The following is a 20532-nucleotide window of genomic DNA, read 5'->3' on the forward strand; positions in this document are numbered from 1 at the left end:
GCACATCCATCGCCTGCGACAGCTCCCAATGGAGATCCACCATGAAGGCACGGCAGGATACCCCAAGGGCAACCAGATCTAATCTTCTGGATGGAATCCAGTCTGCAGGGATAACTCAGCTTCTCCAAAGTTATTGTCAGGTAACAACTGTGCTATTGCTAAGCAGTCCTTGGGGATTCATCCTGGGGTGCAGGGAGGACTCTCTAAATGAAGGAAATTGAAGTAACCACTGGAGGAGCTGCTACCATCATAAGAGACTGCTTGACCAGGCCTTCACTACCAGTGGCTCAACAGCAGGCATTTGGCAGTACCCTTATCCATAACATACCTAAAAAAAGGAACTTTTTACTATGATCTGATTTCTGAAAGGTCTCCATTTACTTACCTGTCTCCAAAACAAAGAGACCAGTGCAACGGAAAAGTCTCCTGAGAGGATACTGTTCCCAGTGAAGCTGCACGTATCTCTCTATCACTCCACCTGCAAAGTACACTGTTCCCTGCTTGTTGAGAAAACTCTGCTTGGACACAAGGAGCTGTGTGCTTATACACGTGCAAAACAATGCACAGCCCATCTGCAAGGTGAAAAAAGAGATGAACTTTAACTATGGACATCTGAGTAAGGGCAAAGCAAAGTCGGGAAGCTTTTTAAAATAAAGAAATGTAGGGATAGTCTAGCTTTCAATTACCAACACTGCTCTTTCAAATAAAAACACATCAATAAAACTAGTGGGAAGCAGATGGATGGACTGGCTCTATTTCAGCAGAAACACTGACTATACCTGAATGACCTGCTCTTCCCCTTTCCTTCAGAGCCCTTTTGCACAACATCTGCTCAGGAATCTGAGAGCCGGGTGCTTCAAGGAGAAATGTTTTTATTGATGAATGACAGTATGATGATGGCAGCTGCCCATAACAAGAGAGGACAGCAGTGTCAAAGCTTGTCTGTCCCCGTGTTGCTCCCCTAGAGTTGAGTACTCTGCTATGCAGACTTAGAAAGCCACAGTTCCTTTATGTGCTGTCCCAACTTGAATACTTCCATGGCTAAGGGGGAGAACAGATTCACTTGACTCAATGCAGCAGTGCATCTCTCCCTTTGCCATCTTCTGGCACTTACATCTCCTGCACACATCACCTGCACGGCCTTGTGCCATGCTGAGGGGAAGGCTGGACTGCTGCTGGCACAAATACCATGGGCAACATGAGGTGAAGTCCAGTACCCAACTTCTGAGTGCTGCTGATCCCACTCTGGCACAGGCCCCCCGATGTGACTCACCTCTTCTACCCCTCACTTACCTGGGAAACAGGGAATAAACTCCTTGTCCATACTGTGTGAGAACAAACACTTGAAACAAGGAAAGCACAAGTACTTCAGATCAACGTGAAATTTAATAATTCCTCATTCTTTCCTTTGCACATGACAGTTGTCACAGCCCCAGATTTGAGCACTTTCAGCTCACACAATGTGCTCCTGCACCGCTATCTTTAATTGGCACTTTCCTGCCAAGCCTCAGCGTTTTGCATGGGACTTTTTCCACGTGAGAGCTGCCACGAACAAAGCATCCCACTGACCCACTTAACTCCCACGTGAAGGCACATGAAGCTTCGCTTCAGTCACCAAACAGAAAAGAAGACACAAGAGCAGAAGGTTTTGATTAAAGGGAAATGAGCAAATGGCTTCAAGGTTCATCGTGTGCACATGGGCACGTCTGTGTGTGTTCACTCCTTGCAGACATTTGGCCACCCAAGGAGAAACATCCTGTACAAAGCAGGTAGTCCTCAGGCAGTGTGAATTGGGTTGGATTCGAGCTTTCCCGTTGGTAGGAAGGTCCTGTGAGCCATGCAACATCCCCACAGGCTTCTTCCCCTGACACGGAGTGACTGCCTCCAGGGAGGCAGGCAATGGTTCATTCTCCCTGACCAAGTATCAGGGAAGATACCAATTAGTGTTAATTTTGGCATTCTTTGTTTTGTGACCAGAGCCTAAGCTGAAACCCCCCAAAACCCAACACAGGCTACTGGCAACAGTTTTCCATGCTTTCTGAGATGTGCTAGATTTAGCCTGGAAGATCACCTCTGGTCTTACCAAGGCATGGGCACCAGGTCTTACATTTGCATCAGAGACTGTATTTTTCCTGGCTGCCATCAGGCCTCTGGAAAGAGACATTTACATGTCAAACTTACAAGAGTCCTATTTTTGTCTTGCACTTAAATTTACATTAAGCAACAGTTCATCCCCATTTCCGCTTCCCTCCTAGTTTCCCATTTACACTGTTTCAAATGGATTTACCTCTTCCTGTGCTCGTTCTCTATAGTCATCCGTGATACTATTTTATCTTTTTTCCACCATCCAAACACAATTATGTTCATATCTCCTTTTTTTTTTTATACTTGCACATCACACATGTGCATACCTTACCAGCACGGGTTCTTTCAGTCTTTGAAAACATTTCCTTTTTATCCTCTCCCAAATATTAAGCCAACTGGAAAGTGACACATCAAGGTTAGGAATGCAGTCTGCTCCTGACAAGGAAAAAATGCTGAGCTTTGCAAGAGAGGCTAAATGGATTAAGATCCTTTTAAAGATTAGGTCACCCTTCACCCCAAATGCAGATCTCTACTGAAATTAAAGGAAGCTCTTACAGAGTGCAATGAGAGGGCTGACATTTAATGGCAACACAGCAAACAGCCCACCCAAGCCCAACTGTCCAAATCACCAACTCCAAATGAGTCTTAACAACCAACTGGTTGATTCTGTACTACATATTAACACGGCAAGATTTCATCTTGTAAAATTATGAGCTGATGGGGGAGAAAAGCTGAGGTAGGAGTTCTCAGGATAAAAAACTTAGGCTGTGATTCATCTGATGTGGCTGCACTGACATTACACCAACAGACAGGTTTGCCTTAAAGGAATCCATACTGCCTCTGAAATTAGTCCCTTGCACTTGCATAGCTCCTGCCAGACCAGTCACAAAGCTCCAGCAGCTCCAAACCTGGAATTTGTTTTTAAGGATATAGTTCAACAGAACACACTTTAAGCATTGTCCAGTTAATAAACTACAAACATCAGTCTTTGTGTGGGACAGCTGAAGGAAAACTTTATAGATTTGTCTTACATTTCCTCGGCCATCACTTCTGGGCAGATGAACGCAGCCCTCTTCTAACAGGCAGACCTGAAAATGCAGCTCAGCACCTTAAAACCACACCAAAGCCCTTCCAGCTCTCACATCAACAGAAATAAAAATGCTGCAGGTGATAAAGCATCTTTGCTGCTGCTGCTGCACAGCTGGCACAGACCCTGCTCACTCCCCACTGCACAGCTGCCTTGTGTGAGAAACAGTAACTGAGCAAGCACAGCAGAGAGGCAAGTCCTGCCTTCACCCTCAAAATGCTGCAATGCTCTCAGCCTCGTGAAGCCACCCTGACAGCAGTAACTCCACTTCCCTGCTTGTTTTAAAAAAAACAGTGCACAAGCAAACTGGGAGTTTGTGCAAGCCCTTGTGGGAAACTGGCAGCAATGCCTCACTGCAGAGCAAGCAGCCCAGTTTCCAGGTCTGCACCTGCTCACCAAGGCTCCTCTCAGTCAGCACTGGGAAAACACACAGAAAATAACAGGGCTTTCCAAAGTCACTATCATAAAAATGGGATTTAGTAGTTTCTTTCCTTCCTGTTCTTTAAAACAACAAGTTTCAAATCCAGGCCAAGCCCCAGACTCCACAGGATGGATCAAATGGGCAGACAGGGAAAGGAAGCGACCCCAGTGCCTGTGGCTCACTGCAGACACCTACCTCGCTGTGTCAAAGCCCTCACAGTTCTGCCTCTCTTCAACAACATGTGTGAAGACAATTATAAACCAGCATTTTCTTCCCTGATTGGAGCCAAAACTTGTGTAGGAGCTTCTCTGTAGCTTTTCCTTTCCCAGCACAGGAGAGCCACATGGTTACTGCCCGCAAACACACAGCTGTGCAACTACTCCAGGCCTCCCAGGACAGCCAAGATCTCTGTTCCTGCCATATGCTTAATTAATGCTGGGTGGCAGAAGTGATGAGAGGCCTTGCTGCACCCTGCATGGAAGAAAGTGTTTCACTTTAGGAATTCTCACTCATACAGTTAACCATTTCCTCAGCTTGCTCTGACAGCTGCTGCCCTTGGGCAGGAAGGGATGTGCCTGCATTAGCAGTGCCAGCAGCAGCCTGACACACAGAATGGCCTCCCCACTGTTCCAGCAGCACCCTGGGGTGGTCCCCAGCATATCTCTGGTTAAGAAGTGCACATTATTGGTGTCTAGAGTTAGACATTTCAAGAATTTGGAGTTTAGATTGCAAACTCAGGAAAAGAGGATGTGTTTGAACAACACCTTGGACAATGAAGGAGTCTGGTTCAAGAGGATTTGTGGATATTCCTGGAAAACACATAATGGAGATCACATTCACTGTACTCCTGTTACCTGCTTGCCCAGCTTTCACCTGCAGCACCCTGCCCAGGGCAGGGACATCCCTCAGCACCTCACAAAGCACAGCCCACCCTGGCCAGCTGCATCGCACAGCAAAGTGAAAGCCAAACACGCCAGCACTCTGAAAGCTGCGAGAGGGGGAATTTGCTGGAGCTCCCCTCTGCCTCGCTGGTGCATTACTTGGAGAGCATGTCACCCCTCAGAGCCATGCCCAAGTCCTGCCTTGCACCATGAGCCATTTGCAGACAGGTTTTAACCTTGTCCCCCAGGGCTGCAGCCATTTCCAAAGCAAACAAACAGGCTTGGTACTGGCAAGAGCAAGTGTCACTTGCCCAGCCTGCTCTCCTCCTTCACTTGGCTCATGAGCAAGCAGCAGCACTTGGACTGTGATGTGCATGTGCAGCCTGGGCATCCCACAGCACATCTAATAGGCAAAACAAGTAGGAAAACATAAAACTGCATATTTACTTTTGAGCAGACTAACCCTGCCACATTCACCAGTATCTTTTTCTTGAGAGGTGAGCATTGGTTTCATCATTCCTTTCTCCCCTCTATCTTGGAGCCAATTCTGCTTTTCTCCCCACCCTCCTTTAGCCCCCATTCTTCTTTTACTTCCAGTACTTCATGTGCCAGGAAATGGTGAACGCTCTTAAACCCTGCTCCCTCCTGCAAAACAGAGAAATTGTAATGAATGAGTGCAAATTAACAGGCTTGGCTAGCACCTAAGTTTCTCAAGCTTGAAAGCAGTAGTACATACATGAGTGTTCAGCAAAACAGCTCCACAAAGTCATTCATAACTGAAAGGCAGAGCACTTGCAAGTCATGCCTTGAAACCACAGCCTCAACACTCCTAGCATCCCAGTAAAAACAACTCAGAGCCTGCCCTAAAATCAGTGGCCAGGAGGTTTGTGTTTGTCCAAGATGTACAAACAAATGACTGGAGAGATGAGAAAAATCAGTGCAGGGACTGAGGCATAACTCATGACACAGCACATCTGTCCACTTGCTATGGAAACTATGTTTGGCAAGTATCAGGTGTCTCAATTTCTGCTTACGTACATCTCCCTGGACAGCAGTATATTAATAACACACGCAGCCTAAAAACAGAAACTATCACCAAGAAAAGCTGCCCTTCTGCCGAGAGTTCCTTGCTGTAGCCTGGGTATTGCTGTGCTTTCCTCAAACAACACAGACTTTTGCTTCCTTGCTTTTCAGAATTGCCATCTAAGCTGATCTCAATTGAAGGAAGATGAACAAACAAAAGGAAAGGAAAGAAAAATTACAGCAGGAAGCAATCTTATTGTAACCACAGTTTTCTTGAACGTCTCCCCATCAAGGCTCGCACTGCTATGTGACTCTGGAAAGCCAGCAGCAGCCAGGGTTTTAGCTTAAAGGCACAAACCTTTCCAAGAGACCTGCAGAAGCCAAAGTCCCTCATGTAGGACACGCAGGAGCTCATGCAGCCAGACAGGACGGCCCTGGCACTGCAACCAGCATGAGAAGCCACTGAATCAAACATGGAAGAAAGCAGCGAGTGGACACACGCAGGGGCAGAACACTGGGCACAGAGAGGAGCACACCAACAGAAGCAGAGTGGGAAGAAAGCAACTACAGGTTCAAAATGCAGGCCAAGGCACTGCAATGGAAAGCACAGGAATGGAGATGCTCATTTGGGGAATGTGAAACTGCACCAGAGAAGTTACTCTAGATAAACTAAGTTTCCTTGAGAGCAGCTTTAATTTGGCAGCCTAGGAAGAAGCACTTGTGGCAGCACCATAGAAATGGGCATTTTTGGTTAAGATCAGTATCAGGTTTCTCATGTGTTCTCAAGCTGTGTTAGAGACTCCTGAGTCACACCAGTGCAGCCGTTCGCTCCACTCTGCCTGGAGAGGATGGGTTTCCTTACAAGCCCAGGAACCCTTGTGCTGTGGCATGTCCACACAGCCGAGTCGTGTGTCAGGAGATGCAGCTCCCACCAGGAGAAATGCAGCCACATTTCTGGTTCATCCTGACCCAACAGCAATCTTTATGTGCCCAACACAAAGTCAGGAACATGGACTTCAAAAGAAAACTGTCTATTCTGGGCAGATGCATTTTGCTTCTTTTCTGCTGCTCTCTGCTGTATGACATCAAGGTAGAAGTTTTTCCAGAGCTACCCATCAGATACAAACAGAGAAGCAATTTCTGCCAACCATTGTGATCATGCATTTCTCAAACCTTGGCTGAGCATGTATTTCCCACGGGTTTGGGGTGCAAGCACTGCCTGCTTCTCATGAAGCAACGCACAGGGAAGGAAGCCTGCAGATGTACACAGCAACACTTCCATTAAAAGGCAAGGTTGGTGAAGAGATTCCCCTGGCCTGCCCAAGGTGACAAGCATTTGGCATAGAGATGCACTCATCCAAGTGGCTTCCTCAACAAAGGAGAATGATCTAATGAGTCACCAAGACAATGTCATTATGACCCCCCGATTATTCCAGTGATCAGGCCAGACAGATCAGAATCAGCAAGGCCAATGGTTTAGATTAATTTTTCTCTGCCAGGGCTTCAAGTCTTAACATAGCCAAGGAGTTAGTGCCAGCCACCTACCTAGCTGGTTATTATCACCTGGGCTTTCCTCTGAAATCTTCTGCCAAGCCTGACCAGCAGCCAACAGCATTAGAGTGTTTAATCTCAGACAACAAAAGATGAAGGCTAAGTATGTGTACAGAACCCAAACTGGGATTTCTACAGATCTCAGACTTGCATTAAAATCCAAATTCTAACTGCACAGTCAAACTGCCTGTTCAAACAGGACTGGATATCTGCCATCTGCAATGACAAGCTAGTTGGAACAAGAATGAATCTTAATGCATCACAAAAAGCTACGCTCAGTTCTCTGAACTCATACTACTACTGACAAAAACCTGCCTTTGCACTCCTGGTTATTACAATATTTCAATGTGCTTATCACCCCCTGGAGCAGAAGATACCCTTGTTTCATGCAGGCAGTGAAACTAAAATGCAGTGACAAAGGACAACAGAACTGCCAGCAGAAGAACCCAGACTGCTCTGATTATTGGTGCATCTTCTCGAGAGCCTCAGTTGCTGTGAATATATGAGAACTCACACAAAACACAGACATTCAGTTAAACAGAACAACCATTACCAAAAGCCAAGAAAGTTGGAAAACAGTAAATTTTTTAATAACTTGTCATTAATTATAAATTTAAGATACAGTTGCTTGCATTAGCAAGCTCTGAATGGACAGCCTCATATTTTCTTTTCAAAAAATGAGCACTAGACACGAGTTACAAAATTAACTGAAGGTTTTGGCACGACTGTAGCTGTGTCACAGCACGGGCACTTGTGAGCACAAAGTCAAGAAAATCTTTGTAGGCAGAGAAGACCATAGGTCCCTTGATGGCTAAACCAGAGAGAGGATTTGTGAACAGAGTCCTTGCCTAAGAAAAACTGAACCAGTCTAGGCAGGATGAACCAAACCAGGGCAGCAGACCCAGTAGAAGCTCCACCTCAATAGTTTTTAAGTTGAGAAAAACATGGCTACAGCTGCAAAAATTTTAAGTCTGTTTCTGTTTCTTCAGGCTTGGTCTTTGCCTTGGCTGCTTCTTTGGTCTCTGCACAGCATTCTTAACACTGGCAGAGGGAAGCCTGAGAGTTACTTCATCATCCTCCGCGTCATCATCCACCTGAGCAGCTTTCCGGCGCTCGAGCACTGCTGGAGTACAGACTGGAGTAGGATCCTGAAGAGATCAGAAAAACAGGGTTCACTGCAAAGCCATCTGCCAGAGAAAGTTGTCACTGGCCCTGTATTACCACAAGACAGCTCAGCCCAGCTCTCCTTCAGGAAATTGTTTTAGTTTTATAACTAGCTACTTTTGTAGACATTATTTCTGTGGACAGAAATGTCACCTTCAAAGAAGTGTATGTGAACGGCAAATGGAAATTAACTCACATTTTCTAACACGTTGTAATGCACATTTGCTTTCTAAACTTTCTATTTCCTGACTCAAAGCATCAAGAAAGTCAAGTGGAAGAGAATCAGGGCAAGGGGCGGGGGGGAGAGTATGCTTGAGCCTGGCATACAGAAATGCCACATTCAAGTTCACAGCAGAGCTGAAACATCCCAGCTTCATTACCTCAGTAAGTCCTCAGAACTCAGATGACAAAATGTATTAGTTATCCTGTCTTCCTCACAACCAGCCACGCCCCAATTATTACAAGTCAATCCAGTAATAATAAAAATCCCCAAACAAACACCCCCACCCCCCCAAACTCACAACAGTGATGAAACAGAACAGAAAGGTTAAAGCCTTACAGCGTTTTTAGACCGTCAGCATCCCAAATCTCAGTCCTGATGATCTGAACTTCCCTTTCATCCTACTGCTACTTTTCCCTGGCATTTGTTTCCAAAACACCAAATACCATGCATGGAGAGCATGGGGTAGGAGGGACAGTAGAGTATGGCAATGGGGACAGACAGCACTAGACTACATTAACAATTCAACTTCCTTTTGATCAAAACAGGCTGGCACTGTAACGTGGTCCAACAGAAGGATTCCGTCAAGGAGATCATGTTATGTCAGTTCAAAGCACAGGTGCAGGGGGTGCACAGGTGGCTGTCCCCAGCACCCTGCATTCCCCCAGCCTCAAGGGAGTAGAGGCTGACAGCAGACACACCGAGGGACTGGCACTGCTGGTTACAACGTGCTGAGCAGAAGCCTTTGCTGCTGAATGCTCCCACGGGAGAAAGAAGCACGAGGATTCAATCACCCTCCCCCATTCAAGAGTCTTAATACATCTCAAAGGAGCTACTTCTAGCACAAACATCTCTCAAGCAAACAATGTCAAGGTTTTTGTGTGTTGAAATCAGTATGAAGGTGCCAGCTGAAGACTTTAAACATCCGCCCCAGTGTGAATGGTGGTACTGGACACCACAAGGACTGGTCCGTCTTACCTGGCTGCTCAAAGAAACATTCAGTTTCGCTTTCTTGGCTGTTTTAACTTTTTTTCTCTTTTTGGAAAGTGCCTGTGCAGCCTAGGAAGCAAGACAGATCAGGTGGATCACTACATGCTTGGGTGAAGATGCGAATACTTAACAGCTCACAGGTTCCTTTGTTTCACAGCTGCAAAGTCTTTGCTACAGCAAATAGGATTAAAGTAATAAACTGACTGACACAGAGGTGATCTGGTTCGAACAAAAACACCCAAAGCAACACAAGAAAAGGTGCTACTGTGCATTTTAAAAACACTCCACACTAAACAGCATTAATTGCTTAGAGCTCAAGTACATGACCCAAGCACTCTGCAGAGGAGGAACATGCAGGGGCTGTGGATGGAAGTTCTGGTTTTGGGACCTGCTTTCAGACCCCTTCCCTGCCAAAGCCTCCCACAGAGCTCGGGCAAAGCCCCTCTGTTCTTTGGTGATCTGCACTCCAGTATTAAACCACAGAATATCCAACTGCTTGTACCAACAGAAGAAAAGGAACATCTCCCCTCTGTTGTTACTTATTTACTTCTCTACAGACACATGGAGTGCAGCCCAGCCACAGCACCACACTGAATTCCTGGAGCTTCTATACAGTTCCTAACACACATGAGCCTCCCTGGGGCTCCAGTGCTTTTGCCAGTTCCACACAAAACACATGATTTCCATGTATTCAGCACAACCCTAGAAACACACCTTGCTTAACACACTCATCGAAACAGCACCAAACTTACAAATCCTGGGAAGTCATACTCGAGGCCCTTCTCAGCCAGCTTCTTCCGTAGAAGCCTCTCCTTCCGCAGCAGGCGCTTTGTCATCCTGGCTTTCTCCACGAGGGAGCGGATCCTGTTGTAGCGCCGGACAGCCGGCTGAGAAGGCTTCCGGAAGATCTTGTCACAGTCCTTGAAGAGGTTTTCATGGACCTTTTCGGGAGGTATGAACTGACCTGTAGCAAAGACAGGACATGGGATTACAGCAGAGCTCCCCTTCCCGCCAAGGGCGCTCACACAACGCCGTTCATGGCTACAACACCGTGCTGGTGCAGCGATTTAGGAACACTGAACTGGTCACTGCATCCTCAGCAAGTAAGAGAGATGGATGGATGGATGGATGGATTAAACACTTAAACTTTAAGAGTTTCACCCAGAAAGAACAGAGAAAATTGTTTTACAACAACATGTAATTCATAATCCCTTCCAAAGCAAGTTTTACTGTCACCATGTCTGAGAAACTCAGTGATTTAATCAATCTTTTAATCAAAAAAGCCCCTCCTGTGAAACCTCAGACAACAGCTGCAGCAGGTACAAATGCCAAGGAGTTTCCACACCAAAGGAACTCTGTGTTTGCCTCTACACCAAACCCAACCATACCCTGAGATTTCATGCTACACAATCACACTAAGAGCAGTATCAGCCCTGAGAAAAAAACAGCAGCAGTGACCAAAAGGCTGCTGAGCATGCTCTTTACACATGATGAAAAGCTCAGCCCCGCAGAAGATATTTTTGGGACAAAACTTCATTAAAAAACCCTAAGATTCTATGCACAGTTGAAAAAGATAACTGAAATAACTACAGGTTTCCTTTGCATGCTTGAGGACTTAAAATTCAGCTTATACTTACACTTCAGCAGTCTCTCAGAAAACAGGTAGTTGTTCATTGTGTCTGCAACAATCTTGGCCACATCATCAGACTCAAACTCCATAAATGCATAGCCTTTGCTGCCTCCAGTCTGTGAGTGACGAGACAGAAACCTGAAACAACGCTTTGCTACCTGAAGAGCTCTATTAAAATTATTTTATTCTTCCAAAGTCATAGCCCATTCTCAGCTAACCACATGTAACTTCAGAAACCTCATTGAAATTGTGAAAAGCGTCAGATTTAGCCCTAAACTGGTATGACGTTATTTGTAAAATACATATTTGCACACAAAACAAACTGCTCACCAGTATCTATACTTGCTAAAAAAACAAAGCTGCCCTGCTTGGCTGATGTTTGGCTGTTCCATGCTTATACAGCAGTCTTATAATGTGACAGCAAACCCAGAAGTGAGAAGAAATTAGATTTATCGAATACAAAACAACAAGTAAGTTAGAACAGAATCGTGGCAGTCACTTCACGTTCTACGTTGAACTGGTGCACTCAGGCACTGTAAATTCACTGGAGTGAATTTCTTTTCGGAAGAAAGGACCACAAGAGCCGCGGCCCAGCCGCCTCCAAGTCGGAGACAGCCCCCGGCCCTGCCGGTCCGACCGGGCACGGCCCCGCCGCGCCCCACGTGGGGCTACCGACGGCGCTGTGGTCTCTGCGCGTTCCCAGGGCCCCTGCTGGGCAAGGGGGGAGCCCCAAAGGTCACGGAGACTGCCCGGCCCAGCCTCAGGCAGCCGGCTGCGAGCGCTCCGCCACATTCCGGCACTGCACGGGCCGCGGGGCAGCGGCCGGGACCGCTCCTCACCTTCTTACTCCTGGACAGCCGCAGCCGCGTCACCGTCCCGAACTGCCCGAAGTACTCGCGGAGTTGCGGCTCGCAGAGGCCCCGCGGAAGATGCCCCACGAACACCACGCCCGGCGTCAGCTCCTCCTGCAGGCACAGAGCGACCGCGTCAGCCCGGGCCGGGACTCGCCGCACCGCCGCCGCCGCGCCGCCGGGCCGCCCCGCTCACCTTGGTCGCTCGCTTGGTACGGGTCCGCTGCACCTTCTGCTGGAACTGGCGCTGCAGCCGCGGCTCCAGCGCCAGAAGCGGCGCCGCCCTCACGGCCGTAGCGGACGCGGGCGCCTCCGCCGCCAAGGCCGCCTCTGCCGCCATGCTGCCTCCGCGCGGCCGCCGGAAGTGCGTCACTGCCCCCGCGCCGGCGCCGCGCGGCCAGACGCCGTCTCCCAGCAACGGGGCGGAGGGGCCCTCGCGCAGCCCCACGAAGCCCGGCCTCCTCGCACGGGAGGGCGGCCTGAAACACAGACGCCGCCGGGGCGACAAACTCCCGCCCTGGGGGCGACCAACTGCCCCCCCGGGGCCATCAGCCCTCTCTGGGCACCCTCCGAAGCCGCCCCTTCGCCCATTCCTGGCTGCTCCGGCCGCTCAGGCGGTGCTCGGGGCAGCCCGGCGCGGCGCGGTCAGGCGGTGCGTGGGGCAGCCGCGCGCCAGCGGCACTGAAGGCCCGGTGGGCGGGAAGCGGCGGCATCATGTCGGTGAGCGAGATGTTCGCGGCGCTGCAGGGAGCGCTCGGCCAGGACCAGGACATCCGAGAGGTGCCAGGGCGGGCGGGACGGGCGCGGGAGGGGACGGGGCTGTGCCTCGGCTGACGGCGCGCTGTGCCCGCAGGAGATCCGGAAGGTGGTGCAGGCGCTGGAGCAGACGGCGCGGGAGATCCTGACGCTGCTGCAGGGCGTGCACCAGGGGCCCGGCTTCCAGCACAGTGAGTCCCGCGCCGCCGCCCCCGGGCAGCGGGGAACAGCCGGGGGGCGGGAGTGCCCCTCGGAGCATGTAGGTCCCCTGTACTGGGACCTCTTTTCCAGCTTCCAGTCTCTCCCGAGAAGTCCAGCGTGGGCTTCCCGGAGGCTGCTGGGAAGAGGAGGGCGCAGCTGGGAGGTTTCAAGCCACACAAGTAGTAAAGCTGTTGTTCAGCCTTAGGGAACACCGTTCTATCCCTTTCTCCCCTCCCTAGCCTGGTGCTTTTCTGTCTCGGTGCAGAGCAGTGTGTTCTTTTCCAGGTGTGCACGTCCTGGGCTGCTGATTTGGCTCTTAGGTCTCCCTGTAAGTGGCTTGCACATAGACTGTTTTATCATTACTTGTCGGGCCTTGGTATCAATGTCCCTGTCCCATCTCTTCACCCCACACCCCAAAAAGCTGTGGTCCTGAGCACTCGGGGGTATTCAGGATGGACTGGGATTGGGGGGAGGGGGGGAAACACACATGAATCTGGTTTGTGCCAAACAGATTCTGTGTGCATGTATAAAATCTGCTTAACGCAGCAAAATGTGAAAGGAATTTGCAAAGGCCGAAAAAGCAGGACATGCCCTTGATGTCTGAGTGACAGCAGGAATTGTTCTGCATCTTTGGAGGTTTGGGTTGTCACCAGCCTGGTTCCAGGCTTTTGAATGTTGGACAGAGTGTTTCTGGGCCAGCCCATTTCCTCCAGACCAGGAGAGCAGCTCTGCAGGCCCAGGTGTCAAATGTGCTCTTTCTGCTCCCTCATTTCTCAGCCTACTGATAAAACTACTGGAATAAACTTAAACATGTCATTTAAGAGCTGGGTTTTTCCAGTTAATATATTGTGAGAAGAAGCAACCATTCTGACTTTGCTGGAAACTCTTGAAAGGAATCTGTCAGCAGGCCACCCTGTGAAGGGGAACAGAACAAGCCTCCCCAGGTGCTGTTTTGCTCACGTGAAGAGCTGACTGGTTGTTTTCAGCCTGAAGAGGTTCCCCAGCACAGTGGGGCTGGAGCTGGAGGCCTGGGGTCCCTCTGGCCTCGGAGAGGGTCTGTGTTTAGCCATGAGCAACAGTGCAGGCAAGTGCAAGTTCCATCTGCTTGGGAAACCTGGCAGTGCTGGAGATGAGAGCTGCTGAGTGGTTATTTACACAAGCAGACACTCAGTTTTCTAACCTGGGAAAATGCCTGGTCATGGTGTGGGTAAAACTTCAGAGTCGTTTTCAAGCATTTGAGAGTAGAGGCCCATGTTCAACTCGGTGTATTTTCACTTGATTTTTAATTCCTGTAACTTGAGGTGTCTGAGAAGAGATTGGGAATAGTTAAAGGAAAAAAACAAAGAACCAAACCAGCTAAAAATGCAAAACAAACCAACCAACCAAAAAAAAATCCCCAAGCAAAACCCCCAAAGCCTCATCTTATAATTATTGCAAAAATAATGAGTTCATGCTTAATAGGTCAGGAGTTAATTTGTGATAACTGACCTGTGAATTTGTCATCAAGTTATATTTACAAGCATAGTAAAGAAGGTTAAGAAATGTTTAGATTAATAAAGGTTTAAAGCAGAATAATGTAGTGCAAATAAACAGAAGCGTTGTTGGGGGATAAATAGCACCTGTCAGTTGTCACATATTCACACAACACTTTTATTTGATAATGGTTTTAATTCTGCAGTGTTAGTACCTTAAATGGATGTTTGGCTTCCTACAGCATCTCATTGTTTGATGCAGTACAACATTTTTACTAAGAAACTAGAATGATTCTTCCTTAGTAGAGTAAAAGGGGATAAACAATGATTCCTGGAACTATGAAAGAAGATTTTTCTTATTGCAACAGAGTTCTGGCTGTACTTTGTGACATAAAGATTTCTTTGGCCTTATACTTATTTATTCCAAGATGTAAGGAAAATTATTAACACTATTAATAAACTATATTGAACTAGAAAAATCTTAAATGAGAATAAACCATATAAACTAATAATTAAAAGGTAAAAATACTGTTAATTACTTGAAGTTCACAGGTGACAGAGTAACAGCTGTAGCTGTGTTGCCCTGAATTGCAGCTAGAGCTGTTTTCCCAGTTGTTCCCCACCCCTTGTGCCACTGTAAGTGGGAGATGATTTACTTCTTCCTGCAGCCTCCTGGTTGATCCTTTGTTTATTCCTGCTTCCTCAATTGAGGGAGTGATGAAAACTCAAGGAGACAACAGAGAGCCAGTGGGAACAGGGAAAGGGTTTGCTCTGGGCTGAGCAATCTGTCCTACCAAAGAGAAGGGTAAGGGGTGTGGGCTGAGCTCTGTTAGCAGAACCACGGGATAATTGGAAGTTTAATGGAGGACAGCTTCTCGTACCAGGTAGTGCCTTTGAAAATGTCATCTTGCACAGGCTTCCTTGGCTCCTTGTCCCAAATGGAGCTGGAGAACTGCTGAGAATGCTGGGCAGGGCAGCGTGTGCTGCATCCTGCTGCTGTTGATACCAGTCAGGGTGACAGGCAGGGCCTCCGGAGCCTGAGAGCCAACTCAGTGTCTGCTCTCACAACAGCAGAACATCAGAGGTGATACCTGAGGATGTGTGAGGACAGTTTGAATTTGGGGGTTGTGTGTGTCACTGGGCATTTTCTGAGCCTTTACAGTAAGGATTGTTTATTTTTGTCACAGGTTCCTTTGGCAGAAGCCAAATGTGAACGTGTTCCTTACTCTGTCCCCACAGCCACGTGATAGCTCACACGACTGAGGCAACCCTGTAGCTCTCAGTGAGCCTCACACAGCTCTTTCATCCTGACTGCCACATGGAGCACATCCATATTCTGCCTCCTGAAGCTCTTATTTTTTTACATGTCATTCTCCCTTCCTTTGCTTTTTTAAACAGAAATTATGTTTTGTTAAGTGAAAGAAGTTTTATAATCACACTTAAGTGTCTTATTTGGTAAAAACCATCACAGCTTTTAGATCTAGGTTCTGTGAATAATCTTGGCTTCTGTACATGAAGATGCAGGAGGGCCTATCAGGTTGATCTTTGGCCTTTTTTTGCTCATGACCAGGATCTGTGAAAGGGCTGCAGTGAAGCTGTGGTTTGAGCCCTTTGGTCGGTCGCTGGCACTGCAGGTGCAGCGGGGCTGTAACTCTGTCGGCAAACGGGAGGTGGCAGTGGCTACTACAGGAACAAGAGATCGTTCCTCTGCAGAGCTGTAACTCTGGGCAGGCTGAAACCCAGGCTCTTCAAATACATCGTAAAAAGCAGGAAATGCAGTTTCCTGAAGGGATGTTGCACCTCATGTAAGCAAACTCAGACGGATTAGAAAAAAACAGGATAAGATTTTAATGTGGAGAAAGAAAAGTTGCTTTTCCTTTGACTATGAGAGTTGTCTGGCAGCAGTGCTTGGGGTGTGTGTGTGTTTCCTTTTGGGCCAGCTGCTGTGTGCAGCACTGTTCCATTGCTTGGGATCTCGCTGTTACTGGGACATCTTGGCTCAAGTTCAAAACAAATGCCCAGAGCAGGTCAGACAGCCTGGAATTCTGGAGTCTTTCTGCTTTACCTCTGTGGCTCATGGTGTGACCAGTAGTACTTCTCAGATTGATTCCAAGTGTCAGTAACCTATCTTGGACAAGAAAGAAGCATAAATCGTGTTGTCTGCACTGGAAAACTCTTTACAAACCCCTGTTGCCTGTCAAATTTCCATTTCCTGAATGTATTCATTCCCTGAATGCTGTGCTGTTTCTTTTTCAGTCCCAAAGAAGTGTCAGAAGGCTCGTGAGCACTTCGGTACAGTGAGGACACAGATGGAGTCTCTGAAGACCAAGTTTCCTGCTGATCAGTATTACAGGTGTGCAGGATCACACACAGCCAGACACAGATATCTATGGGAATTGCTTGGGCATCATCATTCCTTTGGGATAACAATGTAAAGGCTTATGGGCTGAATGCTTCTTTCTCTTTGAAAAGTACATTGTGGTAGACAAGTGTGAGGTTTTTATCAGCGTAGATAAAAAATGCTTTTGCTCAAATGCTATACCTTTTCACTAAAAATACTCAATATTGAACTATTTTTCTAGAAATTTTCTTAAAAAATAAAAAGGGAAGCTTAAGAAGTTGGTGTTCTGCTGGAGCTGCCCTTGTATCTGGGAGCAGGGGATTTGCTGCTCCATTAATTTCAGTTAAGTGCTTCGGTTTGGGGCGTTTCTGCAAGCAGAGCTCTCAATCTGTCATGAAATGGCTGTTTGGTTCTGCAGACACTAAATGAAGTTGTCACCTTTGCGTTCTGCTGCTGCCAGAAGGGGACAGTGCCCGGCGAGAACATTTCAAAGAATAAGAATCTTGTCAGCTCAGATCTGCTGAGGGAGGGTGGGAGGGAAAGCCCTGGCTGTCTGTGGGCAACACAACCTGGAAAACTGTGGGAGCTGAGGAGGCGTGTGAGAGGGGTGAGCAGATGTCAGCATCCGGCATGGTAACCTGGGTGTGGAGTTCTGCAGTACAAGGAGATGCCTTTTGGCTGGTGGCATTTTGATAAGCCAAAAATACTGCAAAATGCACTGCAGAAAGGCAGAAAACACACACATAACGTGTGCTTGTTGTCTAACGTTCCAGTAATAAACATTAATTATTTATACCCTGATCTGGTGTTTCTTCTGCAGGTTTCATGAGCACTGGAGGTTTGTGCTGCAGCGGCTGGTGTTCCTGGCAGCATTCGTAGTCTACCTGGAGTCAGAAACATTGGTGACCCGAGAAGCTGTTGCAGAAATACTTGGGAGTAAGTTAATGTTGTAACTGAAGAGAAAAAGCTTGTGACCTTAGACATTGTAGCTTTCAGAGGTACAGGGAAATGGCAGAACTTCATTTCTTCCCGGGAAATTGGTTCCAGAGTTTATCTGGTATTTGATTTCATTATATAAACAACGAATTCTCAGAAGACGGAAATTGGCAAACCTAATGTTAACAAAAGTATTTATTTGTTAATAAGTTCTTCATCAGTGAAGGTCATTAATTCAAAGTGTGTAAATGCACCAAAAGAATAACACAAAGATGAGGGCTTGTTTCTCTGAATTCTTGCTTTTGGTATTTAAAAAGTGCATAAAACAGATTAAATTCTTTGTCATAAAAGAATTGTATCTTCACAGAGCAAAAGATTTGAAAAAAAGTAAGGAAAATACGTCTTGTATATAGATGTAAATCGAGTTACCCTGTTGGATGTACAGTTGAGGATGTACAAGATGCTGAATCGAGAACTGAGGAGAGGCTGTAATTACATCACATACAGGAAAAGGCTGACTTTTATTTTATAATATTATTTCATAAATTTGATATTTCAAATTAGCTCCAGTAAACAAATGCAATTTAAGGTGGCTGGGTTTGCTTGTGCTCAGCACCACGTCATCACTGCTCTGTTTTTGTCTCAGTTGAAGCTGATCGAGAACGGGGCTTTCACCTGGACATTGAAGATTATCTTTCTGGCATATTAACTCTGGCCAGTGAACTGGTAAGAAAGATACTCGTATTTGGTTTGAAACTGACCTTAAAAACAAAAGTAATGTGTTTTTTAGCTTTCCTGGGTTGTTTGTGGAAGTTATGATACACACCACCTTGATCTGAACTTGTAGCAAGATGCTTCTCTGCATATTCCTCAGCGATACTTTTAAGATTTGAACTAGTCATTTGATTGAAAATGCAGAACTATGGTCAGCAAAAAGGTAGATCTAAGTACAGATAATCTGAGTGCCTGGAACACAAGTGGTTCATTTGGTACAGTAACTGATGGGGACAGTGATGTGACGTGGGGGGGTGCTGTGCTGACGTCTCCGGTGTTTCCACTCACAGGCCAGGCTGGCAGTGAACAGTGTCACAGCTGGGGACTATTCCCGCCCTCTCCGCATCTCAGCCTTTATCAACGAGCTGGATTCTGGCTTCCGCCTCCTCAACCTGAAGAATGACTCCCTGAGGAAACGCTACGATGGCCTGAAATACGATGTCAAGAAAATTGAGGAAGTGGTTTATGACTTGTCGATCAGAGGACTCAATAAGGAGGCAACAGTTGGTGGAGGCGGAGAGAAGTGAAGGATGCTCGTTTGAACAGCATCATCAATTACCTCAGATGGTTGCCAATTTAGGAAGTACCTAGAGAAGCCTTCCTACAGTAGTTTAGAAGAACTGCAGCTCAAAGCTGCTCTCTATTTTCTTACAAAAGGTGTAGTACAGGCATTAGATGTTTTGTAAAATCATGTCTAGGTTAGGACAGGAGACTCTGTTTCCAGTGGAATTCCTCTGTCAAACACAGGCACCGTTCTCTGCACGGCAACAATAGTAGTCAGTAACTCCCATGAGCTGAGATTCCCATTAGTTCTGTAGTGTTCTTCCCTGCTCTGGCTGGGAAGTGCTGTGGCTGTCTCTGTTCACATGCCCTCAGAGATGTGTGCACAGCACACAGCTCAGTGCAGACACGTGGAATCTTTTAAGAAATACAGTGTGTAAAGACCAGATTTTTTTAAGACACTGATTTTTTTTTTTTGCCTTTTTGTTTCTTAAATTTTCACTTATGTAAGTTGAAAAAATTTGCATAACTGTTTATGAACCAGATCTCTTTTTTAATGGTTTCTGTTAATGTATCTCCTTTATTTGAGGAATTAGTGAAAATACTCCTGAGAACTCTTCCATTGGAACTGGTGTCTTGCACCCTGCCATATCTCCCGTCCCCTCTCCCTCTTTTTTTTATTTTCTTTCCACAAAGATTTCAGTTACCAGGGAGAGCAGGGTTTTCTTAGACACCTGCTTTCTCTGGTGTTTGTTTTACTGGCATTTACTGGCATGAGTAAATGCAGAGTTTTAAATGATGATTTGCCTTGAGAACTCAGTGTAACCAATTTTTATGTTTTTTTAGCTTCCAAGTTTTCTGAAAAGAGAAGTGTAAACTGATAAACTGCAGTGGTGTCTGAGTTGTAACAAGCTGTACAGGCCACAACTGTACCTGTTATCCTGGGATTAAAAAAAACCAAACATAAAACTATAGTTTGTGTAGTAAAATGCTTGTATCTCAAGAAACATGGAACTTACTACTTCCAGTAATTGTATGTAAGATGTTTGCAAACACCAACAGCCTCTTTCATGTGTTCAAATGGACAGACTCATGCCTCCCCATGTGCTTGTTCTCTTGTCCTAAATGACTGAGTTTTGCCATTCTCCTACTTCTGGTAGTGCAGGAGGGTTAAGGAGAACAGCTAACTTCTTTAAGAGGAGGAGGAATACTTTTGAGGATGAACAGGAACAGTCAAGTTTATGTGGGGTTTGTTGGTGTTTGGGTTTCTTAGTGAAGATTTACCACTGTTTGAATTAGGGGGTTGTTTTGTTTATTGGAAGAAAATGGTTTCTTGGTTATTATGGCCAATAAAAGCTGTTCTTTGATTTTGGCCACTTGATACCTCTGCCTGTTGTCTGATCATCTGCTGTTGTTTGCTTCCCTTGCTGGGAGCCTGTTCTGAAATACCAGCATTGCAGTTCATCCTTCAGCTGTCTTTGGGCAATAATGGAGTTCCTCCCCTTGGCTGTAGCTGTTCACTGGTGCACTCCTAACACTGCCAAGTGCAAAGTCAAGCTGCAACAGATTTCATAGGCTTTTTTAAAATTTTCAATTTTGAACAATTTCACCAAGTAAAATAGGAGAGCTATGGAGTTTATCCTTACCA

General features: G+C 46.6%; 2 protein-coding genes across 2 annotated transcripts; one reads left to right on the forward strand and one right to left on the reverse strand.

Annotated features, from left to right (window-relative positions):
- Positions 1 to 7616: 7616 nt before the first annotated feature.
- Positions 7617 to 12280, reverse strand: NIFK (nucleolar protein interacting with the FHA domain of MKI67). The gene is given in 7 exon segments (XM_069021038.1): positions 7617 to 8049; positions 8052 to 8196; positions 9411 to 9491; positions 10175 to 10386; positions 11060 to 11168; positions 11892 to 12017; positions 12100 to 12280. Coding segments are annotated over 7 exon segments (870 nt in total). The 5' UTR covers positions 12244 to 12280; the 3' UTR covers positions 7617 to 7996.
- Positions 12281 to 12576: 296 nt separating this feature from the next.
- TSN (translin) lies at positions 12577 to 20265 on the forward strand. Its single transcript, XM_069021040.1, has 6 exons — positions 12577 to 12683; positions 12757 to 12850; positions 16589 to 16685; positions 17494 to 17609; positions 18256 to 18335; positions 18674 to 20265. The coding sequence occupies exons 1-6, from the start codon at positions 12618 to 12620 to the stop codon at positions 18908 to 18910; spliced, it is 690 nt and encodes a 229-aa protein (XP_068877141.1). The 5' UTR covers positions 12577 to 12617; the 3' UTR covers positions 18911 to 20265.
- Positions 20266 to 20532: the final 267 nt, after the last annotated feature.

The sequence above is a fragment of the Aphelocoma coerulescens genome, chromosome 7 (genome assembly GCF_041296385.1).
Source record: "Aphelocoma coerulescens isolate FSJ_1873_10779 chromosome 7, UR_Acoe_1.0, whole genome shotgun sequence".
In the NCBI taxonomy this organism is placed as follows: Eukaryota; Metazoa; Chordata; class Aves; order Passeriformes; family Corvidae; genus Aphelocoma; species Aphelocoma coerulescens.

Bases quoted from the DNA above. Each gene is read 5' to 3' on its own strand.
- TSN (XM_069021040.1), top strand. From the start codon at position 12,618: ATGTCGGTGAGCGAGATGTTCGCGGCGCTGCAGGGAGCGCTCGGCCAG. The intron at 16,686-17,493 runs GTGTGCAGGATC...TTTCTTCTGCAG, and splicing joins CCTGCTGATCAGTATTACAG to GTTTCATGAGCACTGGAGGT. The intron at 17,610-18,255 runs GTAAGTTAATGT...TTTTTGTCTCAG, and splicing joins TGTTGCAGAAATACTTGGGA to TTGAAGCTGATCGAGAACGG.